Here is an 18,067-nt window from a genome sequence, read left to right on the forward strand (position 1 = left end):
GTGTTTTAATTCCATAGTAAAATGCTCTTCAATTCTTGCTTAGATTCTTGGAGAGTCCTCACAGTGAGCTTTCTGTAGTCTGTCTCTGGTAGTCTCTCTAAGTCTGTAATTCCTTGGGTTTCCTCTGTTTCATTTCTGTCTGACTGATAATGGCATGGTTAGCTGTTTAGTTTTGTTTCTCTGCTTGTGCATATATTGTGCTGCTTATTGTTGGCCAGCAGGTGGTGCTGTTGTGTGCTCTAGGCTTCTCTTGTTGGTGTGATGTCCTGCTGATCTGCCACTGGTGGCATAGGGTCAGGGGTGGTCGCTTTGGGCTGTCTTCCACAAGACAGACTATGCTCTGTTTTGTTTGTTTGGGTTTTTTTTAAATATTTATTTTATTTATTTATTCCCTTATGTTGCCCTTGTTGTTTTATGGTTGTAGTCATTGTTGTTGTCGTCGTTGTTGGATAGGACAGACAGAAATGGAGAGAGGAGGGGCAGACAGAGAGGGGGAGAGAAAGACAGACACCTGCAGACCTGCTTCACCGCCTGGGAAGCGACTCCCCTGCAGCTGGGGAGCCGGGGGCTCGAACCAGGATCCTGACTCTGGTCCTTGTGCTTTGTGCCACCTGCGCTTAACCCACTGCGCCACCGCCCGACTCCCTGTGCTCTGTTTTATGCAGTGTCCTCTCCTTAAATTCAGAAGGCCAAAAAGCCCGAGTCAAAGGTTGAGAGGTTTTCTCTTTCTCTTTTCTTTTTTCTTTTTCCCTTTCTCTTTTCTTCCAGCACTGGGAACAACCTTCACTGCTTGCTGCCCCTGCAGTGAAGTCACGAGAAGCGCAGCTCAGCGCTGTGCAGCCTGGAGCTCTGACTTGACCGCGGGTCCTCAGCCCGCACCCCCTTTGCCCCAGCCACATGCGGGCACCCACCTGAGGCTGCAGATCTTCCAGCTGTAGATTAGGAGTTCAGCTGGGTCTCCTGTTGCATTTATTTGTTGTTTGGGGGGAGAGACGATTTGATCCCAGTTATTTCATGGCCACACCTCCTGCTAGTCTCTTCCTCCCTTTTTTTCCCCTAAAATAATGATTATTACTCTCCCAAGAAAACCACTCATTGCAACCGAACCAAAACCATTCCTAATTTTTAAAGACTCTTGATCCTGTGAACACACTTGTTCTGTTGTTCTTCTAAATAGATTAGAATAAGGATAAGTTACAGGTACTCTATATATGATTAAACATGAGTTAAAAAATAAGTCTAAACTATAGTCGGTGGTGGTAAAATGGAAAAGAGATGAATAGGAATATATGTTAAATAAGAAACAACAAAATATCACCGTTTTTTATTTTGGTACTCAAAAAAAAGGAGTAAGAAATTGTTAGCATTGAAATATCATTAAGGTGAGATATCATAATAGTAATGATATGTGCTGTTTTGCCATGTGCATGACCCAAGTTTGTGCCCAGCCCTCACTGTATTGAAGGAAGCTGTAGTACTGTGGTCTTTTTCACTCTCTCAAACTCTCTGTCTCCAGAGAGAAAAGAGAAAAGAAAAAGTAATAGTGGCATTGTTAAAAATGAGGAAAATGGGAGCCGGGCGGTAGTGCAGCAGGGTAAGGATCCGGGTTTGAGCCCCCAACCTGCAGGGGAGTCGCTTCACAGGCGGTGAAGCAGGTCTGCAGGTGTCTGTCTTTCTCTCCCTCCCTCTGTCTTCCCCTCCTCTCTCCATTTCTCTCTGTCCTATCTAACAATGACGACATCAGTAACAAAAACAATAAAACTGCAACCATAGTGAAAAACAACAAAGCAACGAAAAGGAAAATAAATATAAAAAAATTTAAGAGAAATGAGGAAAATACCTGTTTATCAATCAAATTAATAAAATCAGTTATTAGAGTATCACGATTTAGATATCAGCTAGGGCCTTGCAACACAGGTATTCTGAAAGCAATTTGAGTTTAAAGGTGATACTCTGCCTTAAGATATCTTCTGGTCCCCTACACTCTGGTGATCTGTGGAGACGACTGTGTCTGCTTTTCCTTCTTTACTTCAGAGACAATGGAGAAGAAGTTAGCAGAAGAGACTAAACAGCTGGAGCTTGATCTGAATGATGAAAGACTGAGGTATCAGAACCTTCTGAATGAATTCAGTCGATTAGAAGAGCGATATGATGACCTCAAGGAAGAAATGACTTTGGTGGTGAGTCAGGGACTGTTTTCTTCTATGAGAACTTGTTAGAAATATGCAAAAGTAGATAAAATAGTAGCATTCACCTACACACACTCATCACTTCATTTAAATTTTGGTCAACACATTTTTACCCCTTATTCCATCTCCTCCAGTGGGTTGGGTTATTCTAAAGCAGATCCCAGAAATCCTAAGTATTTCAGTAAGTCAAATGCTTTAAAAGGCTAAACAGTGAGAGAGCATAAAGCCAATGCCACTCAGCTTTGCTTTACATATTATATGACAGAATGTAAAATATGCATTTCAGACAAATATTGCACAATTTCTCTCCCTCTGATTGTATTATAATTTTGAAGATCTGTGCATACAAAAAGGAAATTCAGCCTCTCATTAATAAATCATCTTGACTTGGGGCTGGGAAAATATCGTAATGGTTCTGCAAAAGACTTGGCACCTGGGGCTTTGTGGCCCCAGGTTCAATCCCCAAAACCACCATAAGCCAGAGCTGAGTGCTCTGGTCTCTCTGCTTTTCCTCCCCTCCCTCCCTCCCTCCCTCCCTCCCTCCCTCCCTCCCTCCCTCCTTCTCTCTTTTTTTCTCTTTCTCTCTGCCCCCTCCCTTCCTCCCCTTTCTCTCCTTACCCTTTCCCTCTCAGCATCTCTCTCATTAAAATAAATAAAATATTTTTAATTGCCATGATTCTTCTGCATCTGCCACTGTAAATTTTTTATTTTTAATACATTTTATTGGAGGAATTAATAGTTTACAGTAAATACAGTTGTTGATTCATCTGTAAAATCTTTCAGTTTTCTGCAAAGCACTCTCGCCCCACTTAGGTCCCCTCCACCATCATGTACCAGGACCTGAAAGCTCCCTCTCCCCCCCCCCCACATTTTGCACTTTTAATGGATTTCATGCCCTCCCTGTTCTACTTCCCCTGCTATAGAGAAACAAGAGCTCCCTAGCCCTTGGTTCCTTTTAAGTATCAGCCCTAAAGGTAATGTAATGATACAAAAAGGGGAGTCGCGCGGTGGCGCAGCGAGTTAAGCGCACGTGGTGCAAAGCTCAGGGACTGGTTCAATGATCCTGGTCCCAGCCCCCGGCTCCCCACCTGCAGGGGAGTCGCTTCACAGGTGGTGAAGCAGGTCTGCGGGTGCCTGTCTGTCTCTCCCCCTCTCTGTCTTCCCCTCCTCTCTCCATTTCTCTCTGTCCTATCTAACAATGACTATAACAAGGGCAACAAAAGGGAATAAATAAATATATATTAAAATAATAATAAAAAAGGGCAGAAATGCTCTGAAATGCCTCTTGTAAAAAAAATAGGATAATTAATCTGTGAGGTAGAGTTCTTGTTTTCACTTTTGCTTCCTTTGACAATTTTCTTTAAGATGTGGTGTTTAAGAAGTTAAAATAGTCAATTTTGTTATCTCTGCCTGTTGAGTTTTGTTCACTGACTTTGTTCTTTACATTCTACATGTAAGTGAAATCATATTTGTTTGTCTTGTTCTGACTTATTTCACTAAATATAATCATTCAGGTTTCACCCACATTGTGTAAAAACCAAGATTTAAACATTTAATAGCTGAGTGGTATTCCACTGTGCAGACTTCTCTGTCACTTTCCATCTCTCCCTCTCTACCAAAAAGGCGAGGGATGGCCAACAGGAGCAGTAGAGTCATGCAAGCACGAATCCTCCAGAAATAGCCCTGGTGGCAACAACAGAAAAAGTGGCATTGGGAAAAATAAATGATTGCTGTCAAAGAAGTGTGGGAATCAACCAACATTACAGAGATGGATTTTTTTTCTCCTACAGAATGTCTTAAGTTCTTTATAAGCCTTGTGAACCTCAGAAAAGGAAATGAGAGAACCATATGCTGTACATATACAGCATATTCCAGAGACATATGTGAGGTTTATAGATCCCCTTAGGATGTTACCGTGACACCAGCATGGGCAGATGACCCTGCCTCTCCAGAGCCCTGCCCCACGTGGGAAAGAAAGGAACAGGCTGGGAGTGTGGATCAACCTGCCAGTGCCCATGTCCAGTGGAGAAGCGATTCTACAAAAGCCAGACCTTCCACTTTCTGCACCCCATAATAAACCTGATTCCAGACTCCCAGAAAGATAAAGAATAGGAAAGCTTCCAACGAAGGGGATGTGATGCAGAACTCTGGTGGTGGGAACTAGGTGGAATTGTACCCCTCTTATCCAAAGGACTTGTCAATCATAATTAAATCAATTTAAAAAAAGAAAAAGAAAGAAAGGAAGGAAGGAAGGAAGGAAGGAAGGAAGAGAGAAAGAAAGAAAGAAAGAAAGAAAGAAAGAAAGAAAGAAAGAAAGAAAGAAAGAAAGAAAGAGGTTGGGGGGATGGATCGACCTTCCAGTGTCCATGTTCAGCGGAGAAGCGATTACAGAAACTAGAACTACCTTTTGCACCCCCAAAAGAATGCCTGGTCTATACCCCTGGGGGGCGAATATTAGGGGAAGGTGACTAGAGGGCTCTGAACTCCAATTCCATCAAGACCCCAAGACCTGGAGAGAAAAGAGGAAAAAGGGAAGGCCGTTTAGAAGTAGCGATAGGTGGAGGTGTGACTTAGAAAGGAAGGGAAGGCAGGAACATAGGGGTTACGTGCACATAGACTTAAGTGCAAGGACCCACATAAGGATCCTGGTTTGAGACCCCAGCCCCTCCCTGCAGGGGGATTACCTCACAAGCAGTGAAGCAGGTCTGCAGGTATCTTTCTCTCTCCCTCTCTATCTTCCCCTCCTCTCTATTTCTCTCTGTTCTTAAAAAAACAAAAAGAAAAAAGAAAAGATGGCCACAGGAGCAGTGGATTCATAGTGCAGGCACTGAACCCCAGCAATAACCCCAGAGGCCAAAAAAAAGCTCTGCCTGATTTCATTATGTTGTTAGTAATGCCCTGTTTGTTTTCCTGGCAGAATGTGCCCAAACCTGGACACAAGAGGACAGATTCTACTCACAGTAGCAATGAGTCTGAATATACCTTTAGCTCGGAATTTGCAGAAACTGAAGATCTTCCACTGAGAACTGAGGTACACTTCAGATATCTATCACTAATTGCAGAGTAGACCCACTCTTTGCACTGCAAGATATACCCCACTTGGGATATGGAGCTCTGGTGATGGGAATTGTGTGGAGTTTTACCCCTCTTATCCTGTGGTCTTGTTGATGTTTTTTATTTTATAAATTGCTAATGGATAAAGAAAGAATTAAAGAACTACAAAAAACTAGAAAGAACCTAAATGGCAGTAAGTAGGATAGCTGTTTAAATAAAAGTGGATCTAGCTATACATGCGAGTAAATATGCCCTAGATAAAAATGAAAGTTGCTTTTCAATTTGATGTCGTCCCATTAGTTTATTTTTGTTTTAGTCTTCCCTTGCAATTGGGTTTGTATCATCGAACATGTCCTTGAGATGGGAAAGTGTTCCACCAATGTTTTCCTTTAAGTATTTGATTGTTTCTGGTCTAACATCCAGGTCCTTGATCCATTTGGAGTTGGCTTTTGTTTCTGGTGAGATAAAATGGTTCAGTTTCATTCTTCTGCATGTTTCAACCCAGTTTTCCCAGAACCGTTTATTGAAGAGAGCCTCCTTCCTCCATTTAATATTTTGGGCCCTTTTATCAAAGATTAGATGTCCGTAGATATAGGGGTTTAGTTCTGGGCTTTCAGTTCTGTTCCACTGGTCTGTGTGACTATTTTTGTTCCAGTACCAGGCTGTTTTGATGATGATGGCTTTATAATATAGTTTGAGATCTGGGAGTGTGATGCCTCCATTTCTGTTTCTTTTCCTCAAGATTGATTTGGTGACTCTTGGTGTTTCCTGGTTCCATATAAATGATTGTAATTTTTGTTCTATTCTCTTAAAGAAACTTGGTGGGACTTTGACGGGTATTGCATTGAATTTGTATATGGCTCTGGGGAGAATATTCATTTTGATGATATTAATTCTTCCAGTCCATGAGCATTAGATACCTTTCCATTTCTTGGTATCATTTTCTATTTCTTTGAATAGCGACTCATAGTTTTCAGTATTCAAGTCTTTCACTTCTTTGGTCATGTTTATTCCTAGATATTTTATTGATTTTCCTGAGACAGTGAATGGGAGTGATTTCTGGATATCCTCTTCTTCAGACTTAGTGTTTGCATAAAGAAATGCCACTGATGTTTTATATATTGATCTTGTGGCCTGACACCTTACTATATTGCCTAATAATTTCCACTAGCTTTCTGCTGGATTCTATAGATTTTTCTATGTTTACTATGATGTCATCTCCAAATTTCTTCCCTTCCAATATGTATTCCTTTGATTCCTTGGTGATAGTGGACAGCCCTATCTAGTTCTCGATCTGAGGGGAAATGCTTTCAGCTTCTGTCCATTGAGTATGATGTTGGCTGTAGAGGTTTGCTGTATATGGACTCCACTATCTTGAGGAATTTCCCATCTATTCCTGTTTTTTGTAGTGTTTTGAGCATGAATGGGTGTTGGATTTTGTCAAAGTCTTTCTCTGTATCTATTGAGACTATCATGTAGTGTTACTAGTTTTGTTTTTATTGATGTGGTTGATTGACTTATGTATATTGAACCAGCCTTGCATTCCTGGAATAAATCCCACTTGGTTGTGATGAGCAATCTTTTTGATATACTGCTGTATCTGGTTGGCTAGTATCTTGTTGAGTATTTTAGCGTCTATGTTCATCAGAGATATTGTTCTGTAGTTTTCCATTTTTGTTGTGTCCTTATCTGCTTCTAGTGCCAGGGTAATGTTAGCGTCGTAGAGGGTGGAAGGGAGTGTTCCTGTTTCTTCAGTCTTTTGGAAGAGCTTTAAAAGTATTTGTATTAACTGTTTCCTGAAGGTTTTGTAGAATTAGTTTGTAAAGCCATCTGGTTCTGGACTCTTATTGTTAGGAAGATTCTTAATAATTGTTTCGATTTCTTTGTCTGTGATTGATCCATTTATGCTTTGTAGTTCTTGGTTCAGTTTTGGAAGGGCATATGTTTCTAGGAATTCTTACATTTCTTCTAGATTCTCTAGCTTGGTGGCATATAATTCATAGAAGCGTCACATGATTTTTTTGGATTTCTGTGGTGTCTATTGTGATACCTCCTTTATTGTTTACAATTCTATTTATTTGAGTCTTCTCCCCTTTTTTTTAGTGAGTCTGGCTAGGGGTTTGTCAAATATGTTTAATTTTTCAAAGAACTAACATTTGGCTTCATTGATCTTTTCTATGGCTCTATTATTTTCTTTTTTTTAATTTTAAAATTTTTTATATTTATTCCCTTTTGTTGTCCTTGTTGTTTTATTGTTGTAGTTGTTATTGTTGTCATTGTTGTTGGATAGGACAGAGAGAAATGGAGAGAGATGGGGAAGAAAGAGAGGAGGAGAGAAAGACAGACACCTGCAGACCTGCTTCACTGCCTGTGCAATGACTCCCCTGCAGGTGGGGAGCCAGGGGCTCGAACTGGGATCCTTATGCCGGTCCTTGTGCTTTGCGCCATGTGCGCTTAACCCGCTGTGCTACCACCTGACTCCCGGTTCTCTTTTTTTCTGTGTTGTTTATTTCTGCTCTCATTTTAGTGACTTAAGTCCTTGTGGTTGCTTTAGGGTTCCTTTTTTTTTTTTTAAGATTTTATTTATTTATCTATGAGAAAGATAGGGGAGAGAGAGAAAGAACCATATATCACTCTGGTACATGTGCTGCCAGGGATTGAACTCAGGACCTCATGCTTGAGAGTCTAGTGCCTTAGCCACTGCGCCACCTCCTGGACCACTAGGGTTCCTTTTTTCCTCCTCTTCTAAGTCCTTAAGGCATGCAGCAAAGTTGTTTATTTGAGCTTTTTCTTGTTCTCTAATGTATGCTTGTATAGCTATGAGTTTCCTGCTAAGTACTGCTTTACCTGTGTCCCAAATATTTTGATAGCTTGTGTCTTCATTTTCTTTTTTTTTTTTTACTTTTTTTTTATTTTTTAAATTTTTTATTTATTTATTCCCTTTTGTTGCCCTTGTTGTTTTATTGTTGTAGTTATTGATGTCGTTGATGTAGTTATTGATGTCGTTGTTGTTGGATAGGACAGAGAGAAATGGAGAGTGGAGGGGAAGACAGAGAGGGGGAGAGAAAGACAGACACCTGCAGACCTGCTTCACCACCTGTGAAGGGACCTGCCTGCAGGTGGGGAGCCGGGGGTTCGAACCGGGATCCTGACGCCAGTCCTTGAGCTTAGCGCCACCTGCGCTTAACCCGCTGCGCTACAGCCCGACTCCCTTGTGTCTTCATTTTCATTTGTTTATAGGAACATTTGAATTTCTTGCTTGAGTACAGTATGTTGTTGAGTTTCCAATTTTTGAGACTTTTAGTAATTTTCTGTTTGTTGTTGCGTATTAACTTTACTCCACTGTGGTGTGAGAAGATGCTTGGGGTGATTTCAATGCTCTTGAATCTGTTGATAATGTCCTTGTGGCCTAACATGTGGTCTATCCTTGAGGATGTTCTGTGTGGATTTGAAAAGAATGTGTATTCTAGTTTTTTGGGAGGTGAAGAACTCAGAATGTCCATGAGGTGTAGTCTATCCATCTCTCCATTTAATACTCTTGTTTGTTAATTCTCTGCTTAGTTGATCTAAGTGTGAGAGTGGGGTGTTGAAGTTTCCCACTATTATTGTGTTACTATTGATGTATTTTTGTAGTTCTTTCAGTAAGTGTTGGATGCATTTAGATGGACCCTCATTGGGTACATAGATGTTAATAATTGTTAAATCTTCTTGGTTGATTGATCCTCTGATCATTATGTACTGGCCTTGCCTATCTTTTATTACTTTATTTAATTTAAAGTCTATTGTGTCAGAGATGAGATTGATTGTTCCTGCCCTTTTCTGTGGTCCATTAGGTCCATCTGTGTGATAGTTTTCCATCCTTTCACTTTTTTTTTTAATGGCATTACTGGCTTTTATTAAATTGTCATTTAGTACAGATGCTGGGGCTTGCCCATGGTGCTCTTGATGTATAAAGCCCGCATGTTCTGCTAGTTCTTCTTGAGCAATGACACCAGGAAATTAACAGCTACGTGGATGTTGTACACAAGCTCGTCATCTGTCATTTTCACATGGCCAACAGCCACTGCCAGACATAGCACCTTCTTCATCTGGAACTTGATTGTAGACTTTATTTCATCAACTTTGGCCACCATGTTCTCATTGTGGGTCAGCAAGGAAGGAAAGTTGCCAGCCTTATGCAGGCCTGGGCCCAGGATTCTGGGGATCTGCTTGATCAAAGACTCTGAAGCCAGAAAGGCATCATACTTCTTAGCCAGCTTCTTTGTTTTTGTTTTTTTTTTTAATTTTTTTGCAGTTTATTATGGGAATGTGTTGCAGTGGATTAGAAGTTTTTATAGCATATGTGAAATCCAGTAGCAATGTAAATGCAGTCATTAAGGCTCAACGGCATATTTGGATGATCATATAAGGCAAGATTTTTCTTCATATTGTAGCATCTTTCTCATTTACACTACATTAGTTGTTGTTATGTCTTTTTTTTTTTTGCCCTTTGAATAATTCTTTTTTTTATTTCTTTATTGGGGAATTAATGTTTTACATTCAACAGTAAATCCAGTAGTTTGTACATGCATAACATTCTCCAGTTTCCCATATAACAATACAACCCCCACTAGGTCCTCTGTCATCCTTCTTGGACCTGTATTCTCTCCACCCACCCACCCACCCCAGAGTCTTTTACTTTGGTGTGATACGCCAATTCCATTTCAGGTTCTATTTGTGTTTTCTTTTCTGATCTTCTTTTTCAACTTCTGCCTGAGAGTGAGATCATCCCATATTCATCCTTCTGTTTCTGACTTAGTTCACTCAACATGAATTTTTCAAGCTCCATCCAAGATCAGCTGAAAATGGTGAAGTCACCATTTTTTACAGCTGAGTAGTATTCCATTGTGTATATAGACCATAACTTGCTCATCTGTTGTTGGACATCTGGGTTGCATCCAGGTTTTGGCTATTACAAATTGTGCTGCCAAGAACATATGTGTACACAGATCTTTTTGGATGGATGTGTTGGGTTCCTTAGGATATATCCCCAGGAGAGGAATTGCAGGATCATAGGGTAGGTCCATTTCCAGCCTCCTGAGAGTTCTGCAGACTGTTCTCCACAGAGGTTGGACCAATTTATATTCCCGCCAGCAGTGCAAGAGGGTCCTTTGACCCAGCATTTGCTGCTGTTACCTTTTCTGATGTATGGCATTCTCACAGGAGTGAAGTGATATCTCATTGTTGTCTTTATTTGCATTTCTCTGACAGTCAGAGACTTGGAGCATTTTTTCATGTGTTTCTCAGCCTTTTGGATCTCTTCTGTGGTGTTAGCCAGCTTCTTGACTAGCTTTTTATTCTTGTTGAGTTTCTTCAGCGCTTCAATGTCCATGTAGGTGATGTCCACGGCCTTGGCCTCATGCAGTGCTGCTAGTCCCCCAGAACACATTTGGGGCAGGGGGCGGACTTAAGCCTGATGGTGCTGGAGAAAAACTTGTCCTTCTGGGGGTCACAGTTCTTCAAGCTGATCTGCAGCTCCGCCGTCTCTAAGAACTTCCGGCACTTGCACTGGTTCCCGTGCGGGACCTCCCGCACCCCTCATACAGGGTGTTGCGGGACGTTCTGCTGCTCACGGTGCTTCCATCCTTTCACTTTAAGCCTGTGTTTGTCTTGTTGGGTCAGGTGGGAGTCTTGCTAGCAGCATATGGTTGCGTTGTATTTTCTGATCCATCTTCCTACTCTGTGCCCTTTAATGGGTGAATTTAAGCCATTGACATTTATTGATATTATGGATTCAAGGTATTACAGTGCCATTATTCAAAAAAACTTATTTTCTCTGATACATAGCAAGTATTATGGTGATATTCTTATTTGTGTGAGGTCTTTTAGAACCCCTTTCAGGGCAGACTTGATGATAGTTGCCTCCTTTAACTGTTGCTTATCTGAGAAGGTTTTTATCCCTCCATCTAGTCTGAATGAAAGTCTAGCAGGAGGATATATTATCCTTGGTTGAAACGCTTTTGTATTGAGAGCCTGATAGATATCTTGTCATTCTCTTCTGGATTTTAGAGTTTGAGTGGAGAAGTCTGCTGATAGTCTTTCCACTATATAGAGCCAACTTGGCTCCGCCTTTTGTAGTTTTTTTTTTTTAATGTATTAAATATGTTTTCATAAAGTTTTGTGTAGTTATGTAAGGATTTCTTTAGGAATATTTTTTAAATTAGTGATTTAATAATGATCAACAAAATTGTAATGTAACAGGAATATGATCCCATACAGTTCCCACTACCAGGTTACATGTCCCATCCCATCCATTGAAATCCCTATTCTTTATCCTTCTGGGAGTATGGACCAAAATTCTTTATGGGATGCAGAGTTGGAAGCTTGGTTTCTGTGGTTATTCTTTGCCAGACATGGATGTTGTTAGGTCAATCCATATGCCCAGCTAGTTTGTATCTTTCACTAGTGTGGTAGAACTCTGCAATAATTCTTAAACAATAATTCTAAATAATTCAGGACAAAGAATAATTCTTAAACATGGTCTGCAGGGTTAAATAGTATAAACATTTAAATTTCAGTAGGTATAGCTAACTAACCTGCCCTTTAGAAAGGCCTACTACCTACTTCAATTAATGTCATGTGAAATACTATTAATTCCATATCATTATTATTGTTTTTAGTCTTTGCCATTCTGATCAGGAAAACCTCATTTATTTAACTTGCATTTAGCCATTTATTACCTAAATTAGACAGGTTTCTATATTCTTTGGCCATTTATATTTCTTTGTAAGTTTGCCTAGTTTTTTGCCAAGCTAGTCATCATATTTCCATTATATTCAACATCTTTTCAATCATCTTAACTATCTTGTGATTTCTGGGGCATAGGAGCCAAGCGAGAAGAAAATGCCTCTTGACATGTCATTGGTCCTAAAACTGCAAAAGCGAGTGATGGAGCTGGAGCAGGAGAAACAGGCCATGCGGGGTGAGCTGGATCACAAGGAGGAGCAGGCACTCCGAAGCAAGACGCAGGTGTGTAGCACTCCCGTCTGAAGCAAGACAAGGTGTGTAGCACTTCCTGTCAGAAGCAAGACACAGGTGTGTAGTACTTCCCTTCAGAAGCAAGACGCAGGTGTGTAGCACTTCCCATCAGAAGCAAGACGCAGGTGTATAGCACTTCCCGTCAGAAGCAAGACGCAGGTGTGTAGTACTTCCCTGTCAGTAGTGAGATGCAGGTGTGTAGCACTTTCTGTCAGAAGCGAGACGCAGGTGTGTAGCACTTCCTGTCAGAAGCAAGACGCAGGTGTGTAGCACTTCCCGTCAGAGGCAAGACGCAAGTGTGTAGTACTTCCCATCAGAAGCGAGACGCAGGTGTGTAGTACTCCCCGTCAGAAACAAGAGGCAGGTGTGTAGTACTTCCCATCAGAAGCGAGACGCAGGTGTGTAGTACTCCCCGTCAGAAACAAGAGGCAGGTGTGTAGTACTTCCCATCAGAAGCGAGACGCAGGTGTGTAGTACTCCCCGTCAGAAACAAGAGGCAGGTGTGTAGTACTCCCCGTCAGAAGCGAGACGCAGGTGTGTAGCACTTCCCATCAGAAGCGAGACGCAGGTGTATAGTACTCCCCGTCAGAAGCAAGAGGCAGGTGTGTAGCACTTCCCATCAGAAGCGAGATGCAGGTGTGTAGCACTCCCCGTCAGAAGCAAGAGGCAGGTGTGTAGTACTCCCCGTCAGAAGCAAGAGGCAGGTGTGTAGTACTTCCCGTCAGAAGCGAGACGCAGGTGTGTAGTACTCCCCGTCAGAAGCAAGACGCAGGTGTGTAGCACTTCCCGTCAGAAGCAAGAGGCAGGTGTGTAGCACTTCCCGTCAGAAGCAAGAGGCAGGTGTGTAGCACTTCCTGTCAGAAGCAAGACGCAGGTGTGTAGTACTTCCCGTCAGAAGTGAGACGCAGGTGTGTAGTACTTCCTGTCAGAAGCGAGACGCAGGTGTGTAGTACTCCCCGTCAGAAGCGAGACACAGGTGTGTAGCACTCCCCGTCAGGATCTGAGGGCACACGAGGTGCTAAGCTGAGGTGTGTGTCCGTTTCTGAAGGCATGTAAGGGAAACGCAGCCCAGGGCACCACATAGCATTTGGCTCGAGTAGTAAGGACTAAACTCTCCTCAGTGCTTTCTCAGGGCAAGGAAATACTTTGAGTAAAAATATACTCAAAGAATAACTACTGTCAAGGTTTTAACTTTGTATTTTCTGTAGGAAGAAGAAAGACCACAGATCAGAGGTGCAGAGCTGGAATATGAGTCACTCAAGGTAATGAGAAACTTCTGAACAAACCAAATGCCTTCTCTGGGAGAGCTGCCCAGACCTTTTTCTATTTTGTTTTGTGCTTGTTTGTCTCAGAGAACTTCTGTTAAGAACTGAAGGTTATACCCAAGGCCCTAGCATAGACCTTGTTTGGGCATTGCTTCTCGATTTATGTTGTTTTCTTTATATAAATTCTGTTTTGTGTGAGCTAGATTAGAGTCTGATCAAGCGGATTAGTTGCCATTTGAGTTTGTAGAGCTAGTAAAGAACCTGGACTCTTATGTCAGGTGCCTTGAGCTCAAATTCCAGAACCACCCCTGTATATATAAATGCATGCAAGTTATACAACCCCCATGCCTCAGTTTACTCATTCATAGAGAGGAATAACGATAGTGCATTCAGGATTATAGATTGCTTAGAAGAGAACCCAGCACATAGTGAGTACCTGATAGGTACTTATTACTATTATAATCGTCGTTAATAAGTGTGGATTTATTACATGTATCTACTCAAATTCTCTCAACAATCCTACAAGTAGATTTTTTTCTTGTATTATGGATGCAGAAATTGAGGCTCAGTGGTATAAATTAGATCTTCCCTAAAGTCACCTTGCCAGAAACCACTAGGAACAGGATTTGAACATAGGTATCTCTGACTCTGACCCAGTGTTCTAACCTCTGAACTCCACTGCAACTATGTTTTATAGATAAAAGTAGTTAGGTACTAGCATGAAGCAGGTACACCACTGCTCAGAGCCCAAAACGCGACTGTAATTAAGGTCTCTTTTCCACTGCTTCACTCTCTCTGTGCTCTTCCATTTGCTCTCCTAGACCACAACTTTTTGAGTCTGACAGAGTCAGAGCTGTCCAATTCTAAGGTACACGGAGCTTCTCAGGTTTTCTAAAGTATTATTAGTGTTTTGATTTATTTTTGAGATATCTTTCTGCCTCTGTCAGTTTTTTTGTTTGTTTGTTTTTAATGTTTTTATTTGTGAGGATCTGGTGGTGTCACACGGAGTAGAGCACACATGTAGAAGGACTAGGGTTCAAACTCCAGGTCCCCACCTACAAGTGGTGGAGCAGTGCTGCAAACATCAATTCTTTCTATCTGTTTTTCCTGTTTCTCTGTCTCTTATCCTCTATAAAAATAATAATGATGATAATAAAATAAAAGGTGGCCATAGAGTAGCAGCAACCAAAAGATCATGCCCATGAACAACTAGATAAATCAGTGAAAACAAATAAAGAAAAAACACTTGGAATCTCAGTATTTAAAGGAATTCACTCAGCCACAGGTGAGTGCAGGCATGTGTGGTTCAGAGTTTAAAGACAAGATCACCTGATCTTGAACACAACAAGCTCAGTTGATGTTGAACACAACAGTTCAGTTGTTGAACACAACAAGACAAGATTTGTAATACTTTCGGAACCCACCAAGTCATGAGTGGTGCAAACATGTGTGGCTTGTGGACAGAGAAGGGCCTAAGGAGAGATTCCTGGGGCTGAAATTCCATATCTACTCTGGAGCAACTGGTAACAGTCCCGCAGTTTGCCAGTTGAAGCACCACCTCCAGTCTGAGTTTTATCAACAAATAAGCTGCTGTCAGGAGGAGGCCTAGGGCTCACCAAAGGAAGCTGTGAGTCTCCATTGCTACTGTCCCTTGGAGACTGGAGCAGTAGCAGAGAGGCCCTGTGCTGACACTGGGGGCAGAGACCTGATTGGGCAACTCAGAAGACACATTCCTAGTGGTCTGGAAGTGAGGCTGTCTGGTGGTAGCCTTTCCACATTGTTCTGCTAATGAATTGGAAGACACGTTGAATAATTGCCTCAGAACCCACAGAGTATAAATAGGGTTTGTTTAGAAACTCACAGGGCCAAGGACTGCTACCCAGTTTGGTTCTGGCTGCTGTCAGAGAAGCTGAATTGGACCCAAGACTTTGAATCCTTGGGGCACGGGTGTCACTTTGCATAACCAGTGTGCTATCTCTCCCCCACCCTGTTTTATCTCTAAGTCAGAAGAGAGTAATTAAGCTAAAAAATCTACTTAGAGTTAAAAAAACTCGAAGGCTTCCATATCCTACAGAGGAGATAAAGAACAAAAGAGGCTTTAACAACCACCATGCTTCACCTCTAGGACTGAGACAACATTGAAACAACTGTTAATTTCCATAACTGAACTCTTTTAAGTACCTTACTCAGACACAAGTCAATCCAGGTAAGTGTGATTAGTGGATTGTATGGTATTAAGAAAGATCTGGAAAAGAGAAATTTCCCATGAGTGGTCATCCCACTTCCGGTTATCTTGTCCATCTCCAAAACTCTCTCCCTTTACATTGTCTGAACTGGAAGACGCTTTGAAGAGGGTTAAACCGGGAACAGCTGCTGGCTATGATAACATCACCCCAGAACTCATTCTTAACCTGGGCCCCGCGGCAAAGAAGTGGCTCGCTTCATTCCTGTCCCACATCTTGGAATCTGATTCTATGCCCAAAGTTTGGCATTGTGTGAAGATTATAGCGGTTTTGAAACCAAAGAAAGACCCAACACTGGCCGCCAGCTATAGACCAATTTCTCTCCTCTCCCTGTGTTACAAACTCCTTGAGAGGCTGCTTCTGTCATGTATTTCTCATCTTACAGAGAAATTCCTATCACCCGCCCAGGCTGGTTTCCGCCCAGGAAGATCTACCTGCGAACAAGCCCTGGCCCTCTCAACTTACATTGAAAATGGATTCCAGAAGAATTTAAAGACGGGTGCTGTCTTTGTTGATCTCACAGCAGCCTATGACACGGTCTGGCACCGTGGTCTCCTGGTCAAGATCTCAAGATGCCTGCCTCCATGGGTGGCCAACACTATATCGTTTCTTCTCCAAAACAGAAGATTCCTGGTACATCTGGGTGACAAGTCTAGTAGATGGAGACTTGTCTCAAGTGGCCTCCCCCAGGGCTCTGTTCTGGCTCCTCCGCTATTTAATATTAACATCAATGACCTCCCAGAAACTTCTTCAAGGAAGTTCATCTACGCCGATGACATCTGCTGTGCAACTCAGGCATCCAAGTTCGACATCCTCGAGGAAACACTCACGAAAGACATGTCTCTGATATCTGATGACTGTAAAAAATGGCGACTAATCCCTAGCACTGCTAAAACGGTATCTGTTTTCCATCTACACCATGCCTCGGCCTCGCATGAGCTTAATGTGCAGCTTGGCGATACGAGAATCCAGCATGAAGCCCAGCCAGTCTATCTTGGCGTTACTCTCGATCGCACTCTGTCATTTCACGAACATCTCATAAAAACTGCAGCAAAGGTGGGCGCGAGGAATAACATCATTGTAAGACTGGCCAGCTCCTCATGGGGCGCGAGTGCTTCCACACTACGATCTTCATCTCTGGCATTATGCTATTCCACTGCAGAATATTGTGCCCCAGTATGGTTCCGTAGCCCCCATGTCCACTTGGTCGATTCCAAATTATATTCCTCCATGAGGTTCATTTCTGGAACCATCCGTTCCACCCCGGTTCCATGGCTGCCAGTTCTTAGCCACATCGCCCCGCCAGATATTCGTTGGGATGCGGCATCATCTAAGTTCATTTCCCACGTCTACGCCCGACCGGACCTGCCAATATACGCGGATATCTTCACCCACCCTGTCCAACGCTTGACGTCTCATCACCCAATCTGGTCCCCTACGCCTACACTGAACTTCTCTGTTCCAGTCTCTTGGAAACAGAGCTGGCAGTCAGCTGAGGTAAAGAACAAACACCTCATCACAGACCCCTGCAAGCGTCAACCCGGCTTTGACCTAGCACGTTATGATCGGGCCCTCCTCAATTGCTATCGAACAGGCCATGGCCGGTGCGCCGCTATGTTCCATCGCTGGGGAGCCAGAGACGACCCGAACTGCCCCTGCGGCTCCAGACAGACTATGACCCACATAGTCAATGACTGCCACCTCTCCAGATTCAAAGGAGGTCTCGAAACTTGACATCAGGCTCAACCTGACGCTGTTGACTGGCTACGGAAGAAGGGCAAACGCTAGAAGAAACAGAACATATACAATGGTGAAACCAAGAAGAAACATTAGAGAAATAAACCAGGACAAAAAGTCCAGATAAGGGGGCCGGGTGGTGGTGCAACTGGCTGAGTGCACATGTTGCAAAAGTCCAGATAAACGCCCCCCACCCCCCACCAAAGAGTATTGAGGACAAGATCCAAACGCTAACTGAGGCATTAGTCACAGGAGTGAGGAAAGAGTTTTAAAATAATATCAGAAATGGGAAACAACAAAGGAGACTTCAAAAGAAAACACTATCTCAAGTAACTAGAGAGCTGAAAACTGAAATAGCTGAGCTTAGAGCTTGGGGATTCCTGAGGAAGAAGAAAAGGAGAGGAACAAAAAAGACTCAAAAAAGCCATAGCAGAAAAATTTTCACATCTGAGCATCATTCAGAACATAGACATTCAGAAAGCTGAACAAACACTGAAGTTCCTGGGCCCAGAGTGGCCCATACATTACACTGCAAAGTAAAAGTATCCAACGCAAGGACAAG

The 18,067-nt window shown here is 42.4% G+C and overlaps 1 protein-coding gene across 5 annotated transcripts in view; it reads left to right on the top strand.

Moving 5' to 3' along the window:
* MYO5A (myosin VA) overlaps nucleotides 1–18,067 on the top strand; it is a 194,425-nt gene that overhangs the window by 131,565 nt on the left and 44,793 nt on the right. For all 5 annotated transcript variants that reach the window (XM_060178247.1, XM_060178248.1, XM_060178249.1 and 2 more), the window contains 4 exons: nucleotides 2,035–2,180; nucleotides 5,107–5,220; nucleotides 12,108–12,251; nucleotides 13,469–13,522. In XM_060178247.1, coding sequence (XP_060034230.1) covers nucleotides 2,035–2,180; nucleotides 5,107–5,220; nucleotides 12,108–12,251; nucleotides 13,469–13,522 — 458 coding nt within the window. The remainder of the gene's footprint in view (nucleotides 1–2,034; nucleotides 2,181–5,106; nucleotides 5,221–12,107; nucleotides 12,252–13,468; nucleotides 13,523–18,067) is intronic.

This window comes from Erinaceus europaeus, chromosome 18 (assembly GCF_950295315.1).
Source record: "Erinaceus europaeus chromosome 18, mEriEur2.1, whole genome shotgun sequence".
NCBI lineage: Eukaryota > Metazoa > Chordata > Mammalia > Eulipotyphla > Erinaceidae > Erinaceus > Erinaceus europaeus.